General features: G+C 37.9%; 1 protein-coding gene across 1 annotated transcript; it reads right to left on the reverse strand.

Annotated features, from left to right (window-relative positions):
* Positions 1 to 3,030: 3,030 nt before the first annotated feature.
* OTOL1 (otolin 1) lies at positions 3,031 to 23,566 on the reverse strand. Its single transcript, XM_033134016.1, has 5 exons — positions 23,434 to 23,566; positions 10,506 to 10,877; positions 7,705 to 7,794; positions 4,850 to 4,921; positions 3,031 to 4,192 (listed from the first exon to the last, which is right to left on the reverse strand). Exons 2-5 carry the CDS (start codon positions 10,867 to 10,869, stop codon positions 3,294 to 3,296), a joined length of 1,425 nt encoding a protein of 474 aa, XP_032989907.1. The 5' UTR covers positions 10,870 to 10,877; positions 23,434 to 23,566; the 3' UTR covers positions 3,031 to 3,293.
* Positions 23,567 to 25,490: the final 1,924 nt, after the last annotated feature.

The raw sequence follows: 25,490 nt of genomic DNA on the forward strand, positions 1-25,490 counted from the left end.
TGACAAAACTGTCAATAGGACATAAATTATGTGAAAATTTTGATTATGAAAACATATGTTGCTGAAATTCAGTTTTAAAAATAACATCTATAGGATAAATACATAAAGTAATGAAATAATGTATTTCTCTTATTACTCATCCAAACATCACTTGTCTATTGATAGAACTCCCAGATGTGCACAATAGTAACTAATTCAGTCATCTTTGATATTTTGTTTACTGTCAGTTATATTAAAACCATAGTTTGTTTGTTTTTTACCTGTTCAATATAAAAGTATACATTAAAGTAGGAGGACAGATCATATTTTAAGCAACTATTTGTTAGCTTCATTCATAAATTTTAAAATTTAAATATATGTTATGGCGGGCCCCCATTTGTATTTTGACCCTAGACCCCTTGCATCTTAAGGAGATCACGTGTTAGGGTTATTGAAATAAATAATCTAGGCAATAAATGAAGCCATCACCAGAGTGATGGCAGCAGAAATCTGTGAAGTCATCAAATTGTGAAGACAGTCTGGAGAAAGAACCAAAAAGATTTTCTGACCGGTTGAATTTAAGTGTGAAAGGGAAAAATCAAATGATACAGGGTTTCTAGACCGAGCAATTCTAAAAGAAGCTGACATTCTGTAAGGTAAGGAAGGATCTGGGAGGAGCAGCTTGGGGGAAATTTCAGAAGCTTGGTTTTATCATATTAAGCTTGAGATGTTAAACTATTAACTCTCAGTAGTTTGATATTCAGTGCAGGCATTGAGGGGAGAGGTCTGTATATTTGGCAGTCATTAGGGTGGGAGTAGATAAGGGATGTATTCAAATCCTGAGGATGGGAGAGATCTACTCTTTATTTTTGTGTTTTTAACAAAATGGGAGACATGATGTATTTGAAAGAAGGGGACACTGTTGTGCCACTTCTCCACCCTCATAGCAAAAAATGGCATTTTAAAGAACCTAGAAGCCACCTCCCAAAGCCACCCCAAAGGCTAAGAACTTCCTTGGTATGGATACCCCGAGAAAGTTAATAATGAATCACCAATCCTGGGTCCTAACCCTGGGTCCTAACCCTAAGCCCTTAACTTCAGACTTGCTATAAAACATTTACCACAAACACACATGTAAGACACTGCTGGATTTCATAAATCCTCCATGTGAGTTGTTGCTCCCTTACTGGTCCACTGCCCAGCAGCTGTTTACATCACATCTTCTGATATGGTTTTCTCTTCCATCTTCCTGAATTAGTTGGCTCTTGGCCACCCCAAATCCTTCCAATACAATAATGGAGAAAGCATAAGAAAGGAAAAAACTGTATTAAAATTACGCTGATGGTAACCATTTTGAGCACCTCTTGTAATTGCAGAAGTCAAACATGACTTGTATTTATCTTTTGTTATCGGTATATATTGAGTATTGTAATTTTAACACAGTTTTTTCTTTTCTTAAAATGTGTATACATTTTTTTGGCATGCTCTGTTTGTGTGTGTATATACCGTGTTTCCCCCAAAATAAGACCTAGCCAGACCATCAGCTTTAATGCATTTTTTGGAGCAAAAATTAATATAAGAGCTGGTCTTATATATTAATTTTTGCTCCAAAAGACTCATTAGAGCTGAGCTGATGGTCTGGCTACGTCTTATTTTCGAGGAAATATGGTGTGTGTGTATATATATATATATGGAGAGAGAGAGAGAGAGAGAGAGAGAGAGAGAGAGAGAGAGAGAGAGAGAGATGCTAAAAGAGAGGGGAAATGTCAAGAGTGAACTTACCCCAGCTGTTAGGTAATCCTCAGATAAGAAATAATGCAACATTTCCAAAATTAGCATCCTACACAACACTGTTCTATGGGATGTTACTTGATGAGTTCTATACTCGAAATAAATATGGAATCATTGGATAAAACAAAAGTATATTTCCTTTCTGTGGAGATGTCAGAAACTACACCAACGTGCTTTATGAATCTTCAAGAAGGAGATGCAGAATATTGCATTCCCAACATTCGTCTGACACAGAACCCACTCTTTCCCTGGTAGCTCATAATATCAACTTACAGGAATGATTTTCCTCTAAACACAGTTTGGGGAATACTATATCTATATCTGTATCTATATCCATATCTGTATCTATGAGGTAGAGGTAGAAAGATACAGAGATAGAGATAGAGATAGAAATAGAGATAGTGATAGAGATATGAGAATCTCAAAAGTGAATGATGTTTGTCAAAGTTTCATTTTCTGGCAGAGCAAGACCACAAAGTTCCCCATCATCCACTCCCCAATTTCATTCACCAAGATTTGCAAATCCGCCTAACTACATGCCTTCTTGAACCAAATTCAATTTGATTTCAATAACTTTGCTTCTCTAAAAATGAGGCTGCTGAATTATTATACATTCACAGTTATTAAATATTCACATTGCAAGCAAATTCCCAAATACCCACCTGTTCCAGCAGTGTTATCACTGAATAACAGGAATTAATTATTATAGAGATGATGATAATGAAGCTAAAGAATTTATCCAAATTAAATGTACTTCCATGAAGAAACAGCTAAATTTTTAGATCAATAATGATCTAATTTTACTTTTGAATCTTTGGGGAACATTCAGTTTCTCTAAGCACCATAATTTGATAAATGGTTGGGTCTTTGCTATGAATGAGCAATATCTTTATTAACTTTCTTTTTACCTTTTCCCCAACACACAAGTTCATATAATACAGATATTTTTGTGATCAATCTTTACACACTGATTAATTTTAAAGATATTTTAGCCAATCTTTAACATTCTTTCTGTTTTTCTCCCTGAATTAAACTAATATGGAAATAGCACCATTTTGTTGTAAGGCAAACCCCCAACAGAATTAAAAACTTTTAAGAAATACATGCCCATCATATGTCAACGGTTAGCCTCACATTCACACAGAAAATAGTTACACACATTCATATGACATAAAGATGATATTTAGTAAGAATATATTTATTAATTGCAAATCTCATTCATATTTTATACACATATATTATTAATTATTTAAACAGCATGAGAAATGCTATTGCAATGCTAAATGAAAAAGGCTATCTGCTAAATTAATAGACATATGCTCTCAAGTACATAGATAATTATTTCTTAAAAAGGTGGTATCTTAAAATAGAAATAGTAATTGACGAGGTGATAGAATTTTTTCTTAGGTTTTTCTGTATTATTTTTATAATAATGGAAAAAATAATGAAAGCTATTGTTTTCATTAGTACTGTGCTATGATGGTACCTGACTTATTCCACCGACTAAACTACAGTGTTCAAGTTTACGGCGAAATTCCAGGAGTTTCTTCTGGGTACAAAAGGAAGCCAGTAAAAATGCTGTCATCCTCTGCACTGACATACACCCCATTCCAATCTTTTGAAACTTCTAGCCAGACTTGGTCCCCTACATTTAATTTCAGGATGATGAGGAGAGAGGCCTGGTCTATTTCATGACCATAGAGCGTTTCTCTGGACTTGAACTGCTTTTTATTCCAGGCTACCAGGCTGATCTGAACAGGTCGGGCCCTCACCGTGACGTGGTAGGAAAAAACATATGCCCCAGGAATACTACAGTTAAACTTCCCCGTGACGGGGCTGTAATTCCCTTGGTCATTATAGAAAACCTTGTCAAATTTGATAGGGGCATTGGGAGGAGGGAAAGGCTTCGATAAAGCAGCGCTGAAACCCGACTGTGGGACTCTGGCCACCTCCCCCTTGGAGCCTTTGAGTCCCCGAGAGCCCTTCTTCCCAATAGATCCTCGGACCCCTTTGCTCCCAAGCTCACCCTTTGGCCCCACAGGTCCCACCAGACCAGGAGGACCTAAGTCTCCCTTTTCTCCTTTAGCTCCTGGATCACCTTGGGCCCCAGGCAGGCCATCTGGGCCACTTTTGCCTTCTGTTCCAGTATCTCCTTTGTTACCTTTCTCTCCTTTCATTCCCACCTCACCTTTTTCCCCTTTTTCCCCCCTCTCCCCGGAATCTCTGCAGTAGCCCTTATCCCCCCGCTCCCCTTTCTCCCCTTTAACCCCAGGTTCTCCATGCAAGCCTGGTGAGCCCAAAGCCCCTCGGTCTCCTTTATCTCCTTTGGTACCATTGACAAACGTGTCCCCCTTTGAGCCTTTTTGTCCTTTCACTCCCTCCAGTCCAATGTCTCCTTTATCCCCCTTAGGACCACGTCCACCTGGAATGGAAAATTAAAATAATGTTTAAGGACCACATAGGCTATGAACAATATACTATTATCACAGAGCCCACAAAATAGAAATAAAACCTACTAACAAGGCCTGGAAACCTGGTTCTTGCCTCAGTAACGGCTGTGTGAGAGACTCTTCCACTGAACCGTTCATATCATGCTACTGTCTCATAAGGGGAAGAGATAATGCCACTGAGAAGTGATAGCTTATTTTTAGATCTCATATATATAGTTTGATTTTTTTTTAAATTTTTGGATAATGAAGAGTATTAGAACTATAGTTGCCCATTGTATTCCATTACACTTTGCATTTTGACCCAAACCATGTATTCTAAATCTCCATATTATCCACCCAAACCCCAAATCTTACAAACAAAGAAACTGAAACCCATAAATACTCAGGGATTTTTTTTCCCCCAAGGACAGCTAGGAAGAGGAACAGAGGTCAGATACGTTTACCTGGTCTCCAAATTCCTATCCCAGTGCTAGCTATACTCCAGCAAATCAGTACACTGAATTATTAGAAGAAGAACAGCAACCTATATTTCCACCTTCCACTCTGATATCTTTAAATGCAAACAGGAAGAAAATCAGCGGCTATATTCCACACGTGACTGTACACAATAGATATAGTTTATGCTCTACCTGGTTCTCCAGGTTTTCCTGGGTATCCTGGAACTCCACTTGTTCCTTGGTCCCCACGTTCTCCCTTTAGTCCTAAAATGATACCAAGATTAACTTTCTTCCAACTCTATTAGTTATGACATAACTAACATCCATGTCACAACCATGTCACATTCTAATGCTTCCTTTACCAAGATGTGTAAAGATAAAATAATATGGAAAAAGAAGTTATTGAGCATCACTAGAAATATTTTATTTCAATTTTTGGTAAACCATTTAAAGGAGATTTGGGGTGAGTGTCAATCTCTTCAAACAGAGCTCAGCTTTTCCCTCAGCATTCCTTCAAATCTCTCACAAAGCTCATGACATTCTGCCTTGTGTTATATATGTACGTACAAGTATGTGTTTGTGTTTTTCTGATTATGAATTTTGAATGACAGTTAAAATGTCCTCTCCTGTATATTCCCCACAATGCCTGAGATATAGTGCCATGCACTATGTAAGCTTAAACACAGAGCACAACACCCTGGAGTTGGCTAAAACTGATGATAACAAAACCCATCCAGGAAATAAACATATGTGTATATGTAGTCCTTGACACAGAGTATCAAGGGAAAGTCAATTTTTATTTTGTTTGAAAATTTTTTTATATACTCTTTGTACAAATTATAGAGCTGTGAGAATTTGTGTCAGAAAACAATTTTATACTGGACTTGGCTAATGGCCCATCCTGTTACATTGCTGCCACACTAGATTTATTTTAATTGCAAATAGCAACAATAATAGCAATAATAATAGCTAACTCTTATTGAGCACTACTTTGCATTAGGTAATGTTCCAAGCTCTTAATATGATTTTTAAAATTTAATCCAGCCTTTTTAATGTAATATTAATTTTTATTTGATATTAAATCCTATAGCAGGGGGGCTCATTTAACAGAGTACATTTCATCAATCAGGACATTTTTCATTTACAAATGTTTATAGCATCTCCCTTCAAGGAAGATATTTTGCCACTGCTTTTATCACGGAAGAAACTGAGATATGAAAAAGTTCAGAAATGTGTAGCCAAACATGGCATCAATTTGCCAACCATATTATTTATGATATAACTAACATTTTTTGTTTCATTTTTGCCAGGAAAAAAGAAACCCTAAGTCAAGTTAAAAGTCATGAGAAGAGACTCCCCCAAACTTTACAAGATCAACTACAGAAATCCCACCATAAGCCTCCCAGCACGATTTTCTAAGCAGCTAGCTCCTCCATTACCATTCCACTTAAAATTTAACATTTGGAAATCAACCCATAGGCCGTCAGAAAAATGTCTGTATGCGTTTGGAAAAAACCCAACCCTGAATGAAAGCAAAGGACCAGTTCTATTCCCAGTTCCTGTCGATACTCATACTGACTTTTATTGAAGAATTATTCTGGTTCTCGAGTTCACTTAAGGATTTTACCTGCTTACACTGAATTTACTCAATCGGGTTGTGATTAGCCAGAATGTAGTCATTCCACTCATTTATTTTTTTAACCAAGAGTCTAAGCTAAGTCTGGAAATAAAAGGAAAGTACAGGTGCCACTTTATCGACTGGCTGAATGAATTTCTACTTTTGATCCTTCATCAAAGCATATTCTTAAGAACCTTATTTTATGATACTTCCCTGTTTTTTCTTCTACGTCCAGAAGTCTAGCTTCCAAAATGTATAAATCACTGGGGAGGTTCATCACTCATCTTTGTTTCACAGGGTTTTCTGCTAACATAATTCAGTCACAAAAGGATTAAATGTTTCCTCAAACGAAAATCGCATAACTGACAAGTGGGAAGTAGTTCTCGCTTTACCTTAGCATCTTTTTTGAATAATTACTTCACTGAATGTCCTACTAGAAATGAGTTAGGCAGTTCCTGAGCCATGTGCAGGGTGATGTATAAATGATATTAGATCTTTTGACATGTGACACTGAGGCTAAAACACTTAACTTGATGGATAGATAGTATATCTATAGGCTGGCGGTATTCAGTGAGAAATTTCTCAGTGTCCCAGTGGATGTGTAACCTGCCCTCAATACCTCGAAGCACTTACAAAACCAGGGATTTCCCAGGCAGAATGCCCTCTTTACTGATACATCAATGGAATTATAGAATTGCTGAGCTGGAAAAGACATATGAAAGCACACAAAGCTATGAGTCTTCTTTGAAAAATAAACAAGATATAAACAAATATCTAGTTCATTCCCCTCAATTTCCAGGTGAGGTCACTGTTAGGTGCTTGATTTCTTCCATTTGAATTTAGCTCTTTCCACCATTGACACGAACCCTGATTTGAGAGTGAACCAAAGGATACGTCATATTCTCCTTAGCAGGCAGGTTATCCACCTAAATGGAAGAGAATTGCCTGATCTATTTAGTTCTATCTAGTATGAAATTAATTTGCATCATGAAGAAGAGCTCACATGGGAGTAAACAGGGAAGGACCCATCCCCAGAAATGATGCCCTGTGAGTCCCAGTCACTGAATCAGCTGGGAGGTCAGTAAGAAATAGAAAAGATGTGTGAGAGCATGTGTGTGTGTGTGTGTGTGTGTGTGTGTGTGTGTGTGTGTGTGTGTGTGTGAGAGAGAGAGAGAGAGAGAGAGAGAGAGAGAGAGAGAAGAGAGAGAGAGAGAGAGAGATGTTATCAGCCAAGTTTAAAATTTCTCAATTGGCTATTTATAAAGTTAACATTTTTATGTCAAATATAACTCACAAATGCTTAACCAAGTTTTATATTTTTAAAATTGATGTACCTGCAGATATCTGGCATTGACTTAGCAAATTGCTCTCTAAAAAATGATATAGAACATCTCTTCAGTTTTGACATGAAATGAATATAATTACCTACCCTTCTCTCCTTTCTGGCCTTTGGGACCTTGGGGTCCAGCAACTCCTGGTGGCCCTGGGATCCCCATATCACCAGCCTTTCCCTTAAGACCTGGAAATGAGATTTTAAAACTATTGAGATAGAAAAATTCTCTTTTGAAATTCATCAGTTCAGAAAAAAAAAAAAAGCAGCCATTTTATTGAGACCAATGACGGTCAGTGTCTTACTGATAAAATCTGGATGAGAATAAACTACTACAGAGTTCTGAGGACAATATTTTTGTCGGATTTGCAATTTTGTACTACCTGAATAGATAAATAGAGCACATTAGTACTTGTCACTGGATTCATGGCAGTGATCTAATGATTCAGGGAAGCAGTGCTGTATCAAACAAGAACAAAATGATTACCTGACTCTTAACCTCAAGTGGACCAGACATTCAAGTTAGAAGTAAAACCACAATACCTAGCACTTTTGGTTTTCCCACTCACTCACTTACGCATTCACTCAGGAACTCTTGTGGAGGCTTCCTATGAACCAGCACTAGTTCCCACCAGGTGTTAGGAATTAGCCATCAGCATTCCAGCAGTCCCTAGATCAAACTGATGGTCACCAGAGGGGAAGGAGTGGAGGAATTGGTGGAAAAGGAGAAAGGAATTAAGAAGTACAAATTTTCAGTTATAAATAAGTCATGGGGATGTGATGTACAACATAAGGAATATAGTCAATAACATCGTAATAACTATGTATAATGATACATGGTTACTAGACTTTTTGTGGTGGTCACTTCGTAAGTGTGGGGTCACTGTGTCGAAATTAACATAATATTATATGTCAACTATAATTTTTTTGAAAAGATTCACACAAAAACTTGAAAGAAAAAAAATTCTAGCAGTCTCTACCTTCATGCAGTTGAAAGTACATGAAAGATAAACATTGAACAAATAACCACACAAATAAACAGAAATTGCCACAGTGTAACCAGTGATGTAAAGAATCAGAGGAGATATCCCAAAGAAAATGGTATTAAACTCAGACCCAATGCACAAATTAGGATTTGAGTAGGTTTATTTTTATTTTCAAGTCTGTTTAATGTTGTAGTTATACTAGATTTCTAATTTAAAAATCAAAGCTGTGTTTTTGAAAACATTGATAAAGCCAAAATGAATACCTCTTTATGAATCTCAAAAACATGAGCCTATCAGGATCAGAGTATTTGATGAAATAGGAAACACCTGCTATGATAGCTGAGAAAATAAATAGTTTATTGAGCACTTATTCTATTGCAGGCACCACACTGAGTCTTTATATGTATGAACTTACTCAGTTCTCTTGATGACTCTCTGAAGTTGATATTATTCTTATCCCATTTTATGATTGTGGAAACTGAGACTTAGAAAGGTAATGAATTTTCCCCAAGAGAGGACCATGATACACTCAATATTCTGATCTCTTCAGCACTGTGCTCTATGCAGAGCCAGTCAGACTAAGACATATGGGCGCCCTGGGCAAGCTAGTGACTTGGCACACCTTCAAAGTACTTGTCGTATGTATTTAGAGGAAAGGCTGAGCTCTGAGAACAAACCAACTAAGTCCACCAATGGGTAAAACACAAGCCTCGATGTTACAGACCCACAGCCTTAAAAGACAGTTTAGCAACCAGCTGTGTGTATTTGACCAAGCCCTTGGGGGTTTTCACCCCCAAGCAGCTTGCCAGCCACATACGATACTAAGAGAAATTCTGGTAAATACAATTTTCTCAGTCTCATCACATTTCCAATAATGTTTTAGCAACCCTGAATTCTTGGTGTGCCGAACCACTGCTCGGCTCCTTTACCCTTTCATTTCAGCTCTGCATAAATATTGAGCACATTTCCCAAAAGTTTCCTACAATTAGATGAGATGAATCAAAATCTTAATGAGGATGAGTAATTCCTGATTTTATAACTTTAATTCTTCAGGCAAGACACAACAAATATTTATATGTAATATTTTAGAGAATAGTGAATTTGCAATTGACATTCTGATCTCAATTTTACCTTGAATTCTCTGCCATATGACATGTAAAAGCCGAAATGTATTACAATAAAATGGAGATTGTATCCATAATGTATACTTGAAAGACATCTGAAATTTTGAAATATGTAACCATGACGTTCAACGGAGAACATTGCTGGACAAGATACAGTGTTGACTCAGAATTTCAATGAGAAGCAAACTGAATCCTGGCTTTATTCTCCATCTCACAGGCATTCCATATCTAATCCTAACTACAAATAGCACTCCAAAAATCCATTAGTCGGCACACATTTTTACCAGATAAGAGAATTTTCATTTTCGCTTTTTTGTATCAGCCATTAATGAAACCATTGTACTGGTAGTGGACAAGGGTAACTTGAAGAGCTACACATTGGCATTGGGGGTGTAGCCAATAGGGGGGGTCGGCCTGGTCTCTGCTCTAACCAGCACTGTCCAATAAAAGTTTCTGCACTGATGGACATGCTATATATCTGTGCTGTCCTGTAGGGTAGCCATAGGCCACAGGTGGCTATTGAGCACTTGAAATGTGGCTTGTGTGATTGAGGAACTAAATATTTAATCGTATTTAATTTAAATTTTAATATTTATTAATAGCCAAGCAGGAGGCTAGTAGCTACCACACTGGCAACACAGTACCCATTTGCATTTGTCATAATGTTATGCCTTACCTATCACCATTTGCATGATAATGTAGAAACCCTTGGGGCAATTCTACCTCCAAGCCACCTCTCAACCTTAAGGATGTACAGGGGACAAATGTGGCTTCATCTATTTTCAAATACCTGGCTTTCCAGTCTTTCCGGGTTCTCCTTTTTGCCCTGGTATGGATGAACAACAATCACAGCAATTCAAAAAGAAATCAGCCGTGTCAAGAGTGAAGTTTTCAAAGGGGAAGAGAGTAGCAGTTCCAAAGGCAGAATCTAGGACGGAGGGGTCAGGAGTTGGTTCTGCCATTTCAGTCTCTTCTGTGAAGAGGGTTTCTTCTTCTCCCAGAGGTAGGTCACTGGCTGGCTTTAGACCCTTCAGCATCTCTTTTCCCTCAGATTTCTTTGTAAATTTGGTATATGGTGTGGTCTTTGCCATTGTATCCATGTCAGCAATAGCCAAAATAATTAAAATGGCACAAAGCCAAGAAAACATCCACATAATTGAGGCTGTAAGAAAGATATAAAAGGAATATATACATATATTATATGAGACCCAAATGAAAAGACTAAGTGATATAAATACATATTTATATGAGAGAAATATATATATATATATATACACGTATGATCTAGAAGAATGAACGGTATGTATAATATTGAATGATATTTTCATGTATTCTGATTCAAGCAAATGTGTGCTTGAATGACAACAGAATATTTTATTCACTTAAAGTATTTATTATAAGAAACGTTTTGCTTCAATTCTCTTTCTGGTTGTTTTCCTTGTATTACATGTTCTAAAATATTGTTCTCAGTCATTCAAATTATCTTGCCAAATAGCAAACATGATCTATAATAAATGCAACATGACTTAATAGCTCATATACCCTGGGGAAAGCAAATATGTATCATTTCCTGACTGACCTTACTCAGATTTATAGGAATCAAATACATTTGTATTAGAAGGAGATGAGAAATATTGAGCTGAATAGTTTATTCCAGCAACCTCAATTATTTCAAGAAAATAGTGAAATAATCCTTAAATCTACTAGGGATAATAGTCTTGTTGGGAGAGCAACCTTTTAGAATCCATTGGAATAAATGCAGAGAGAAAGAGAGACAGTGCATTAACAAATCATAAATGTAAATATATGCTATGCCCTTAGAGTCTTTACATGTCATTTAACTCGCCAGTTCCTTGCTACATAATTTGAGGACTTTTTTTCCTAAAAACTCACATTTATCCTTGTATTATTTTAATGGGGCAAATAGTGGTTATTCTTATTAAAGCTTTTATCAATGCTCAAAGCGATAGGATATAAAGTTCCCAGTGAAATGGTATTTTGATGGTTCATTGTATTCCATTCCCCAGCAACTCCCAGGGTCCAGTGAGAACAGGAGAGCTAGAGTTTAAAATGCATAGTTTTTGATTGGAAAAGGAAGGAGTAGTTAGGATAAATAGTAAGAGAAAAAAGAGAATGGTAACAAGGATAATAATAACACTTACTATCTAGAGAGAGTTCTTACTATGAGTCGGTGCCTTACATTCATCAAACCAATTGGTTTCAAAATAGCTCTGGCAGGTAGATGACACACTATCATTCACCTTCACAGATGAGGAAAGAGGCACCAAGAGGTTACATACCTTCCTCAAAATCACACAACCAGATAGTTATAAATTCAGAACTTAAATCCGAGTCTGTTTAATTTTCAAGCCTCAACCAACCTTTTGCCACAAATCACATGGCATTTATAAGGATGAGATTAAAGAACAATAAATCCAAGGGTAAAATCAATGGAAGAGCTATGGAAAATACAGATATAAATCAGACCAGATGAGAAAGGACAAAGATAAAATACTGCATTTCTAAAATCATATATAAATCCAAAAATGCTAACTTCCCTTCAACTAGTATTTACTGAATATTGTCAATGTCAGAAGCACTGAGGAATTATATGTGGTGACACTGAACATAAGCCATAGTCTCTGTCCTTTGGGGAGTTTACAATCTAGTAAAGAAGATGAGAGACAATAAAAGCAAAGAGGAAAGTGTGAAGGGCAGATGGTCACACCGCATCCCTCCAAATAACAAACCTTGTACCCCCACTGCCCCGCCCCACAAGAGTGAGCTCATAAAACATGGTCGCTATGAATCAGTCAGCCAAATTCAGCCCCAACAAAAATTAGACAACTAACTTTCATTAGTTCACATAATTGCATTAAATGAAAAATTCATTTGTTCAACAAACATTTATTTGAGCATCTAACAAGTGTCAGGTCCTATGTTGGGTCGTAAAATATAAAGATAAGCAAAATCTGGCCCCATTCCTAAGGATCTTGTCTGCAGTAAACAACCAAGCATAGGAAACATGCAATGTGCAACATATTCAAAGTGAAATATTGGTAACTTTTAATTATCTCACGACTTCGCTATAAGAATTCGAGTCTGCAGAATGCTGAGTGTTAATGCTCTAAGACATTGCTTATGTTTCCTTCAACAAATGAGGTCATATGGGAAATTAACCCCTATTTCCTTACTAAAATGTACCTGTGTTATTCATTTCTGCATACAAAGTATTTTTGACCCTAAAAACATGTTGTGATAGCCTCTTTATAAACAAGTCCTGAGGTGGCAAATCAGAGATAGCCTTTGGGATGAATAGCGGAAGGAAGCTCACATTGAGAATACAGCAGGCATCATCCAGGCATTTTATAATTGTTATTGCATTACATCACACATGAACCAGGCAAGATAAGATTTGCTTTGCCCATATGGTGGATTATAAAACTGAGGCACAGAGAGGTTAGAACCATATGATTTCACTTCTTTATGGGATATAACACTGAAAGCAACAAACAAAGAAACAAAAACTCATAGACATGGACAACAGTTTAGTGGTTACCAGAGGGTAAGGGGGTGGGGGGTTGGTAGAAGAGGGTAAAAGGGGTCAAATACACGGTGATGGAAGAAGAACTGACTCTTCTGAAGTAGATTGAGGTGGTGAACACACAATGTGATATATAGATGATGTATTACAGAATTGTACACTTGCAACCTATATAGTTTTATTAACCAATCTCACCCCAATAAATTTAGTAATAATAATAATAATAATAAACCTAGGTCTATTTGACTCCAAAGTCATCCCGTGCACTTCTCACTGCGCCATGCTGCCTGGGGAGTAAGGCGTGACCAGAGATGCTGCATAATGAACTGAGTTGGAGCCTTCATGGAGCTCAACTCTAGATCCTTCCGGAGAAGAAAGCGGTTTCCCACAGAGAGGAAAAAGGAACATAATGGGAGATATGAAGAGCAGGAGAGATGAGAAATCTGGCTCTGACAGTGGAACATACTAGTGTAGGGCAAGGTTACAGAAGGGAACAAAGCACATCTGACAAGAGAACGAAGGACTACAGAAAGGAATGAGCAGAACTAATCAATGTAAGGAAGGTATTCAGTGTTTCCCTATTCGGGGGAGTGCATTGTCCTCATATACGTTTTCTTTGCATTGTGGTTTCCTGCTCCCTAATTTAAACATAGATGTTAAAGGATGATGCGGTCAGTACTTTAAGACCACGATGAGGCACCCCAAGAATTTGGAGATGAAGTCAACGTGATGCCCTTTAAGAAAGAGTGGAGCAAATGTTGACAGCAACCTGCCTGACAATGAATACATGCCATTAATTTTTTACTGAAATTATTTCATGTTTGTGTAAAAACCTAACCAAACGAAACTTGTACAATGAGTCAAGCAAGTCAGGGCTTCTAACCAAATTGTAAGTCACTAAAACAGTAAAACCAACTCAAATGCTAAGTCTGAAGTTTAATGCACATATAAGTCTTAACAGAGGGGCTAGAAGTAAAGAGCTAAAAAGTAGATTGAAGTCGCCAATCAACCTAAATACAGTAAGCCCTTTTACTCATCCTGAAGCTTGCCTAGACTGCAAGCATTTCAAAAGCAGAAAGCTAGGTCTCTTTTTGTTTTTTTGCATTCCCAATGACTAGCATAATATTTGCAAATAATATACCCCGTAAATTTTTGCTGAACTGAGATGAAGTAAATATAGTCGATTGCATTATTGTCTCCAATTCTCTACCCCTGCCTGTACTCAGATTCTTTGGTAGGTGGGTTTTGCACAGTCTCCCACAGAACAAATAGGTCTATATACTCTAGTCCCTTGAGTGAGTTTAATTATGTGACTTTGACCAAAAGAATGAAGTGGAAGTAACAGGGTGACATTTCCAAGCCTAGATCTCAGGAGCCCTTATGTGTTCCCACTTCTGTCTTAGACTTTGGCCACTGCCACGATGAGGATATGCATGGTTGGACTTGCTGGTCACAAAGGAGGAGAAGAGACACACGCTACAGAGCTGTCCCAGGTAAGCTGCCCTAGCCACACATGGTTTCGATAAAAATCCTCAACTGACCCATAGACACATGAGCGAGCCTAGGTGAGACCAGCTGAGGCCAATCCCACGGACCCACAACCTTCACCAACCCCACGGACACATTCCAGTTATCTATTACTGTGTAACAAAGTACCTCAAACTCAGTGAGTTAAAAATAACCATTTTATCATAGCTCACAATTTCATGGGACAGGAGTTTGGGCCTGGATCAGTTAGGTGACTCTTCTGCTCCATGAGGCATCAACTAAGGTTACTCAGCAGTAATTCACCTGGTGCTTGGGCTAGTCTGGAAGGGCTTAAGTACAAATCCAGTGACTTAAAAGAAATGAGAAAAAAAACTGGGCTCATCAGTCACATAGTCTCTCTAGCATGCCAGTCTCCAGATAGTCAATTTCTTCAGTCATGCCTCAGGACGTTCCAAGAGCGTGTCGCAAGAACACGGAAGCTGCCAATCTATTGCAGCAGTACCTGAGGACTGGCACAGCAGCACTGTATTGGCTTCTATTAGTCACAGCAGTCACAGAGGCCAGCCCGACTCAAAGGGAGGGGGCGTAGACTCCATTTTTCAAGGGAGGAGCGCCAAATAATCTCTGGCCATCTTCAATCTACCACAGACACTCAAACTATAATTTGTACACCATGGAATTTTGGCAAGATTAGGCAGCAAAAGCTAACTGATACCAAGAATTCCAGCCTCTTGCTTAACGCTGTCTTTGCTACCATCAAGACAAAAGTGACTAAGCATCCTTCAGGCAGCACCATCTTATGTTTACCCAGCAGCAGATAGCCTGCGAGGTCCTCCCCCTTGTCAATCAGCCCCCATAGTTCTGAAAGTTGCACCTACTGAAAGTTCTTAAGCAGAAGCTGGGCTGCCCCTGTTGAGATGCTATTAAAAGGGAGCTTGTAGATTCTTCTAACCTTCAGATTCTATGATGTGGCTTTGCAACAGTAGACACTTTATCAATATATAAAAATGAGCTCGTTACCAAAAAATCCCATTCTAAATACGGGAGATATCACATATCTTCTAATAATATACTCTCCTCTCTTATGAAAAGAGTGTCCACACTTGGGAGGAGTTTCTTTGAAGATTTGTTAGTTCTTTTCCCAAGAGAAGTGAACTATTTACACCAACTTCATAGTGTACACTTGTAAGATGACTGGCAAGTTTTACTAGGGCCATAGATTATAAAGAAATTTAATAACGACTAGCAAGTAATATAAGGACTAAAAGCCATTGGCTTTGCAGCCAGTCGGTCCTGAGTACAAGGTTCAGATCTTCTACTTACTACTTGTTTAATTTGGAGCAAGTTACTGTACCTTCTAAGTCTTGGTTCCTGGTATCTAAAATGGAGACAATAATAGTGGCTTTATCTTGCACGGTTGTGAAACTTAATGAGACAATGCATGAAAAGCTCTTAACATAGTGCCCTTAGTAACTGCTAGTTATTATTTTTAGTGAGGATTAGATCTAATGAAATTAACTAACCAGAAATCGTATTTTGAAGCAGTGACAAGTATTTCCTATTCTCGTCTTGTGCCAGTAGCATGTCACACCATTTCCATCCGCTCGTATGTACTGTGCAATATCTCAGGGACTCAAAGCCTAAGAACTACTTTTTCCAAAATCTCTTGCCTTCAGGGTTCCAGTTAATTTCCGCCAGTGAGAGACACTTGCATGGGATGTGGAAGACAGAAAGCAGACGCCATGATTCCTCTGCTGGCAGCAGTGAACAAGTGCATGGACTTCGGCAGAATGGAAGTTTTGCGGTGTCCTCTGGCACAGCAGCGTGATTTCCTGCCGTGGTTCTGCAGGTGGCTCTGAACATTGGCAGCAGTGTCCTGCAGTTCCGACTCTGGGCATCAACAGCAAAGTCCTGGTTCTCTGAAGGCTACAGACAACCCTGACGGCTAGGGGTAAACCTCCGTGCCCTCTGCTTCTTCCCGTCAATGACTGCATAAGCACCTACTTACCTGTATTAAATTCCTTTATGTGGGACTCACCTACAGTAGCCCCAGACGGAATCCTGTTATACTCTTCTTCTTCTCCACTTACTTTTACCTCTACTTCTCTTGTTATAAACTCTCAGCCTTCCTGCCTAATCCTATTTTACATTAAATTCTACATTCTCTTTTTTCTTAGCCCAACTACTCCTTATCCATCCACCACATCTTAATCTGTTAGAAACGAGCTAGATCCAATTATGTCCCAAAAAGCTTTGTCAAAATATCCTCCCACAATTTTCTGAGCCTGAAAACATATCATCCATCCTAGCGTTGCATTCCAGTTGCGTTCTTGAATGCTGATTCCAGTAAAAATATAAAGGCTTTGGAAATAATTTTAGGCACATGAATATACATGGATATGTTTTTGGGCTGCAACAGTGAGGATCTTTCCTGACCTTATGTAGATGATTCTTCCCCTCCGATTTGTATAGTTATATAAAATTATAAGATCAACTTTTATATATATATATATATATATATATATATATAGCATTCATTTCTTATGTGAATTATTACTTTTAATTTTTCACGTTTCACTATGACCAATATTCCAAGCTGTGTTCCTTTCTCACACCCATGTTTCACATTCATTTGTTTTTTCTTTCTTTCATTCACTCAACAAATGTTTATCAAACACCTACTCTGTGTCAGACATCATATTACATGCAGAAGTCATAGAACAAAATACCCACTCTCATAGAACTTACATTCCAATGGAAGTAACAAATACCAGATGGCTAAAAAAAAAAAAAATCAACATTTCAGACTGCAATAAGAGGAAATGAGTAGAGGTGTTCAATAAAGAATGACAAGGAAAGGTTGTTTCAGACAAGCGGCTAGAGAAAGCCCATCTAAGGAAGTAGCACTTAAGCTGAAAGGAAGGACTGAGGAAACAGCAGTGACCAATCAGAAGCGGCCAGTTTCCGGAAGAGCTTTTGAAACAGCAGAAACCTGATGTGTCTTTTCTCAAGAGAGAGAAAGAAGGACGATCAGGAGGTCCTGAACAGATGGAGTGACACAGAGAGAGACTGGCATGGCGCCTGGGATTTGGGGTTGCTGCAGCCCATCATAAGGATTTGGGGTTTTTCTCTACAAGCAATGAGGAGTCACTGAAAGTTAAAGCCGGGGAGAGACCTGGGCTGTTGCATGGAGCATGGTTGCAGGTGGAACAAAACAATAAGCAATAAAAGCAAGTGGAAGCTGTTGGAGTCCAAGAGATGATTGTCTACAACAGTTGGTGGACATTGTTTCACACGTTAAAAGATCAACCCAGTCTGGAAAATAATCATTACTTCATTTAATTTCCTTCTGAAATGTACATCTTCAACTTAGTTAAATCAGAATTTAGCTGTATATTTTGACTCCAGGAGGTTTCTTAGAATAGTGGTTTTCATATATATTACTTTGAGAAAATAAGGATAAGAAGAAAGCAAAGTATGAGTCTATGTGTGGGGAAATTCCTGAACAATATGATTAATAGTTACTTTTCTTTAGAAATCCAGGGTGTTTAGTCAAGGTTTTAGCTTAACATATGCAATGAATCAGAGATACTTTCTCACTATTCAGCACAACCTAGACAGAAACGTTCGCACAGAAACGGTGCTTGTCAAATGTTCTCTCCCTAAAACCAAAGTAATTAACCCCTACCTTCTCTGATTCTAGGAGTCAAGTGAGATCTTAGCCCCAATTTATGATATAACATCTTGCATGAGATGAACCAGGTTGGTCTAAGGGGTTTCCCTGTATGGAGGTATTGAAGGAAAAGAGGAAGTGTTATAAGAGGCCTGAACCCCAGCCAAGATGGGATGACTTCAGGACGTGTTCTGAGGATGTTGGCAGCCCCGGTGACTTTCCCATTTAAAGAAGTAACTAAAAGTGGAGCTAAGAGTTAGGAGCAGCAACCAAGAGGGATCATTAACATTTCAGGCATGTTTACCCTAAGCAAGAAGGGCCCTCAACAAGAGCATATTATACAAGGATGTCAGGAAAAGGAAACAGGAGGGACAGTTGCTGCCACAACTTCCTTCTCCTTCCTTGAGAACTACATCCACCAGACAACCGTCTTCCTTTTTAAGGCGCTCTGCTGCGTTCTCAATGCTATGCAACCATGAAGGTAAATTAGGGAGAATTTCTGATAAGCTGTTTTCTCCTGCCCCAATTCTTCCACAGAACTCTTCCAGAAGAGCTCAGATTCTGAGTTCATTCGCAAATATCATGTCATCAACAGAAGGAAGAGAAATTTTATAACACCAGATATCTATTTCTCACTTTATTTTTTTTCCAGAGTGATTGTAATCAGCTTCGATAAGCTTTGCTCATCCCTTTGTGTTGATAGATGCAGCAAAAGCATCATAATTTCTATTATCCAGTGGGAAGCTATTTCTCCCAGAGTGTCTAAATAAGTGAATCCATTACAATTTTATTAGGCACAACGAATATAACATTACATTCTACCAAGTTAAATGCTTCCTGTATTTAACAAGTGTGCAGTAAAATAAAAACATATTCTTTGCATTTTTTGTTAGATGAAAGGGATTGGCTTTGATTAAGAGTCTAACACCATTAAAAAAAAAAAAGTCTGGCAGTGAATGTGGATAACTTTCTTTTCCTCTATGCATGCCACCACTTTTTCAGGTTAGTTCTCTTCTGCTCCCACCCCGTCTTACATCAAGGTATTATGACAGTAAGCAGAATGTTCCAAGTAGCAGGTGAGGCCCATGGCACCGGATTGGGTGTGAAGGAACTGCACTCAGGAGAGCTGGGAGCAGTCAAGGTAGGACAGGACAAAAAACGATAACTCAGGTGACTGGTCGATGGAAAAATGAACTCACCCACATGGATGAGTAGAGAGGTAAAAATGTCCATTAAATTTAGGCATGAAAATAAGTCCTGGCTCCACGTAGCCAAAACCTAAAAGAAACGTTTAAGGATGGGATTGGGCCAAGACAAGAACAAAATTACTATTACTCTGCTTCATCTGTTTTTTGTTTCCCTCAGAGGGATTCTCAGTGTGTCTGCTGTAGTGGTTTTCCCATTGTTAAGGATAGGAGAGAGAGGAGGTGGGAAAAGCAATGGTATGGACATGTGAAGGGTGCAGCTAGACAAAGAGCCTGAGGTCAGTTTTGCAGGCTGATGTATCCCACTGATTGTAAGGAAAAGCAGTGGGGAACAGAATGTGAGGAGTGGGGGGTATATGGGAACTCTCCATACTTTGTGCTCAATTTTTCTGTAAACTTAAGACAACCTTAAAAAAATTAAAGTCCATTAATTAAAAAAAGCAAAAAAGCAATGGAGTCCAAACATGAATGATTCATTCTCTTATTTGCATATTAGTTGGTCATTGTAGTAATTAATAATCTATCAAAGTTGTTGAAAAATTGAATTTAAAATTTACGTATGCCCATAACACAGTTTTGTTACATTTTGGTATGTTAATAAAAATCTATGATGGAGTCAAACTAGATTCCACGTTAGACACTTTCTCTCAGATCTCACTGAGACTTCTCTACTTCCTTGATATAAATTATTTATACACCCATTAAAATACATATAACCAAACCTAAGCAAACCACTTCACTGTTTTGGAGACCAAGCAGAATACCTGTTGTGCGGTGTTTCTCAATAGGGAATTATTACGGAAAACGGGTAGGGGTTCTGTCAGGTCCATCTGAAAATTAGCCAGAGGTTCCCTGGAGGGCGTTCTAGGGAAGCTTCAGGATACAGAATCTAACGGATTGGAGGTTTTTAAAGAAAAGGAGTTTGTCTTAGAAGTAAAAGGCGTTTCTCAGATAACATGATAGATATGGAATTTTTATCACTAGCAGCTTACCTTTCCTTGATAGCCTTGCTTCTCAGTGTTGAAAGATCTGTGATGATCCTTTTATCAGCTGACTCATATGTTCATATGGGGGGAACTCAAACATGAAGTAAAACTACTATGGCATGAAATAAATGCTCTATTATAAAAAGTATTTCCAATTACCAAACTGCCATTTGTCTTTCAATTCTGCCATGTTTAAGATCTTGCTTCTTTTTTTTCTATTCCAGGGTTCTCTGAATGTCTTATAAACAAACATCAGGAAAGTCAGAAGCTTGAGGAGGTCAACAGACCTTGCGTATTCCCCAAAGGATATCAGTCCCTACACTGCCCCCTGGACTCTGAACTAGTTTCAGAGCTAGTTAGCATCTTAGATCAAGGTTAGAGGAGGCCCCATAGAAACATTTTAATCAGAAGTTACCCAGAGAAATCAACATAGGCCTATCAGTATAGGAATTGGTTCTTACCCTGTCTCTAGTTCTCAAAAAGTTCTTGAAAAACGCTTAATTACTCCTCACCACTCATAAGGCCATTATCACTGACCAATACCATCATCAAAAAAAGGTGGGGAACATGGGTAGATACAGGCCATATTGCATTTTTCTGGGTTGTGGTGCTGTGCTGATCGTAGAACTTTCCTGCTTACGTAGTTCTAACTCTTTAATTTGGCATTAAGGTCCAAGATTTCATCAGTGATCTGGGTTCTATTAACTCCACCAAAGGGACCCCTGAGCCTGTGTCACTAAAAGCTGCGTGAGACCAGGGGTGAGTCACTTTACCACTAGGGTTCAGGGTCCTTCTATTAAAAACAATGAGTTTGTACTAGATGAGACAGTGATAAACCTTTCTCTGATTCTAAAGTGTTAAGACGCTTTCCCCAACAAATCCTGGCTAATCATAGCCCTCAAGCATTAAATATTGTTATATCCTCATTTTGTCACCTGGCCTGGGTGCTATTCCAGGACTTCAGAGTCAGGTCGGAAAGCTCTGCCTATGGCAGTGGCTGCGGAAGACCTTTTAGAGGTCAAGGGCTCTCCTAAGGAGAGCTGAAAATCCCAGGATAACAGGTATCTCCGATAAGCATCAGGTTTGGTATCCGTCCACAGAAAGAACAGAAGGGAGTCTGTCCCTGAAAAAGCCACCAAGAGGTTCATGCTTCACATGAAAACCAGCAGTCACTTCCTCTTTCTGGACAGCCTTGCTATTTAATACCCCAAAAGACCAAGGACAAAGAATGGCATTGTCGAAGCACTGTAACTCAAGCAATTAGCCAGGTAATGGTCTGTGGGGTTCATTATAGCAGAATGTCAATTAAAACACTTGGAAGGAGATTATGCAAAGCCCTTAGATTTCAAATCTTATACCGCACTCAGTAAAACTAAATTATAGTAAATGTAATATGACTACAGCAGGTATAACATAAATGAAAATAAAGTTTCTTTTCTAATGTGGACTCTTGCTTAATATCTCATAAACCCCAGAAATTGAAAAAGAGCAGCCAAGTATCTAGTCTTCGTTCCACAATAAAGAAAATGGGATAAAGAATCTCATGTTTGAATTGAATAGCTTCTTTCCTACCTTTGGTCTAATTAAGTCATGTTTTGTATCTCTCTAGTTAATAGTTTTTTGAAGATTAAAAAAATATAGCTATTAGGTTCCTTTTAGATTTCTGCCAATGCACTTAAGGAGAGAGGAGAGAAGAAGAATGCATAAAATGTGAATTCAGAAGGAAAATTATTTCTTAGAAAGATCTTTACATAGGATTTCTTCTGTTTGAATTGTATGCCTAAAACCTATGTAACCTTAGTAACAATTGTCACTTCGATAAACTTTAATTTTTTTAAAAAAAGGTTTCTTCTGTTTAATAATTTGCCTGACTTCATTCTCACAGAAGTACAGCATTTCTGTTTTTGTTTTTTTTAGTGCAGATATGTTTTTTAAAAAATTGACTTCTTCAAAATAGAAAGTATATGACAAAGTTTTTATGAAATTTCAAATATGCAAATATCATTTAGCACACAAATAGATGGCCATAATGATTTATCCTGAACACTGGCAGAAAAGACAAAATATATAAAAATTAGTTTGTCCTAAAAACCCTCAAGTCCAGTTTAAGCCAGCAGTTAATTTTTATTCATGAATTATAAATCCTTTACAGAAGGGAATGAAAATAAAATGACCAATAGATCTAGAAATGTAATGTTCCACTAATTTTATCAGAGGAAACTAAATGCATATTAAATTTTTATTATTATTCATAATTGTTCTGTAAAATACCACAGGCACAACATATTTTTAAAAGCAAATATCTTTTCTCCTTACTAGATAATTGTTATGCTAGAAACCATATTTTTGATAGAACTACCTATATCATCACAACTGAAGATATACGCACTACTATAATCTAAACGAAACCTAATTTCTAGGACCTTCGTTGCCCATCATTTCTGAAAGGAGATTAAATATTGAATGGAACCAAATATATGTAGTTCTATCCCAGTAATGTCAATATATTATAATCTCTCTTTAGAATTTATTTATTTTACTTATCTCGCAGATATTCACAAACTTAGTGACTCTAAAATTAAGAATGATTCTATACGACATACCACAACTTTCCACATTTCAAAAATCAATACAAAAAAAAAATAGATTTAATACCAGAGAGAAAAGATTGCCTTCTATCAATTGCATGCTTTTATCATTTCTATTCATATTCTTATTTCCTGGAGGCAAATTATATCAACAGGACTTTTTAAAGCCCCAGATCTTATTGCAAAAGACCAGATGGAAGATAAAATAAATCAATGTTTGTAATCATCTCCTACCTTATGGATGTTTCCTTATCAGCAATTCCTCCTGGATGGCACATTGGAAAATTCATTTACCATTAGACAGGGGTCTGTTTTATTTCTTTCAAGATTTGCCCCTACCCAATGAGAGGTGAGTGCCCTATGACGATGCAAGTGGTAACTTTTTCTGACTCTGAAGAAACACTCTGAAATCTGATGAAATGCAAATGCCTTGGGAATATTGAAGTCTTAGCTCGACACTGGCCTGACCTTGTCTGCCATTCCCCTTGGTTTACAGGATTATCTTTGATCCTAATACTTTAAGTCATGGCACCATAATGTTAAACACTTGCCTATTTTGTAGATACAATAGTGATCTGAAGGATCCTCTCTGGAACCTGTTATTTGGGCAGCATTTGGGTATTCAAAGGCATCTGCTTCCGTTGTTGAGTAAGCTCTTACTACAAGGGAATAATCATGTGGGTGACATTTCTGAACACACACACATACACACACACACACTCCACCCTTCCTTTTACTACATGAGCCTGCCACCCACTAAGAATTGACTAAGACTTTTAGATTCTTGGCCAGATTCATTTCTAAGAAGATGTCTTTGTCATTATTTGGGGGCTATAATAAAATGTTTCCCAGAGCTTATAAATTACAAAAGCACTATTGGAAGATAGATCATTCATTCATTCATTCATACATTCATTAGCAAGAAAGAATTCATGAGAACCGGCCAAGTACCAGACCCTGTTCTAAAGGTTAGGCATAGAGCAGCAGAGATTGACAAGGTCCCTACTTTCGTGAAGTTTATATCCTCATGGGAAAGACAACAAAAAATTAAAACACAAAGATGTAAATAGTAAATATCAGATACTAAGAAGCTAATAGGCATTATACACAAACTGAAATAAAGTGAAGTGATGGAGAATGACAGAGTGGCTTCTTGAGACTGGGTGCTGACAGAAGGCCTTTCTCATAAACTAATATTTAAACTGCTGCCGTCTGAATGACAAAAGAACCACTGGGTGGAGGAAATCAAGAAGGGGGAAGAGCATCCCAAATGCAGAGACTCTGAGATGGCAACAAACACTGGATCAGAAGAGCAACACAAAATGGATCAGAACCAAATTAAATCCCAGACCAGCACAATGATATATGACTGAATACATTAACCTATCTAAGACAGGACCTGTGCAAGAGGACTGATCAGCCATAAAATGGAAAAAAGAGGTCATGAAGGCACAAACCAGAATTAGCACCCATCTAGACAGGCCCAAGGAGCCTGAGCCAATGGGTTGGAAATATTACAGTTCCATTAAAAATTTTATCTGCATTATGAGCTGGATGCAGCTGATTAGCTTAACCAGATGCCATGAAATACTCAATTAATGCAAATCCTCTCCTTCTGATTCCATACTCACCAAGTGCTTCCTGATTCTGCCCTCAGAATGTGCTGATCATAACGCTCTTAATAATTCGACATAGTGATTGTTCATGAACAAAGTGGGGTCTAATTACCATTTGGCTTTCCCTGTAGTTTGTTGACTTAGAGAGAAGGCTGTGGTCAGGCTGATACAAGTACAGCAGCCGATATTGTTATATTTCTCATTGTAAATTAATGGGCATTCTGGAAGCTATCTGTCTCCGAATTTTAGTATTTCTGGGCCCGGATTACTGTTGGACATTGACAAATGCAAGCTTAATCAAGCTACTACCTAGAATATCCCAGCCCAGCCTGAGCTGGCCTTTCCTTAGCAGCAATTGCCTCTGGTTGCTGACAATATATACAGCAGTCCTCTCTTATTTGAGGGGGATATGTTCCAAGACCTTCAGTGGATACCCAAAGCTATGAATAGTACTGAACCTTATATGTACTGTTTTTTCCTATACATATATGCCTATGATAAGGTTTAATTTATAAATTAGGCATAGTAAGAGATTAACAATAATAACTGATAATAAAATAGAACAAATAGAACAATATACTGTAATAAAAGTTATGTGAATATGTGCTTTCTCTCTCTCTCAAAATATCATATACTGTACTCACCCTTCTTCTTTTGTGATGATGTGAGACGATA

Source organism: Rhinolophus ferrumequinum, chromosome 2 (genome assembly GCF_004115265.2).
Source record: "Rhinolophus ferrumequinum isolate MPI-CBG mRhiFer1 chromosome 2, mRhiFer1_v1.p, whole genome shotgun sequence".
NCBI classification, from domain to species: domain Eukaryota; kingdom Metazoa; phylum Chordata; class Mammalia; order Chiroptera; family Rhinolophidae; genus Rhinolophus; species Rhinolophus ferrumequinum.

Excerpts from the sequence above, each read along its gene's own strand:
- OTOL1 (XM_033134016.1), bottom strand. The coding sequence starts at position 10,869 with ATGTGGATGTTTTCTTGGCTTTGTGCCATTTTAATTATTTTGGCTATT. Across the intron at positions 7,795-10,505 it reads CGGAAAGACTGGAAAGCCAG|GTCTTAAGGGAAAGGCTGGT; the intron begins GTATTTGAAAAT and ends TCTCATTTCCAG. Across the intron at positions 4,922-7,704 it reads AGGCCAGAAAGGAGAGAAGG|GACTAAAGGGAGAACGTGGG; the intron begins GTAGGTAATTAT and ends GTATCATTTTAG.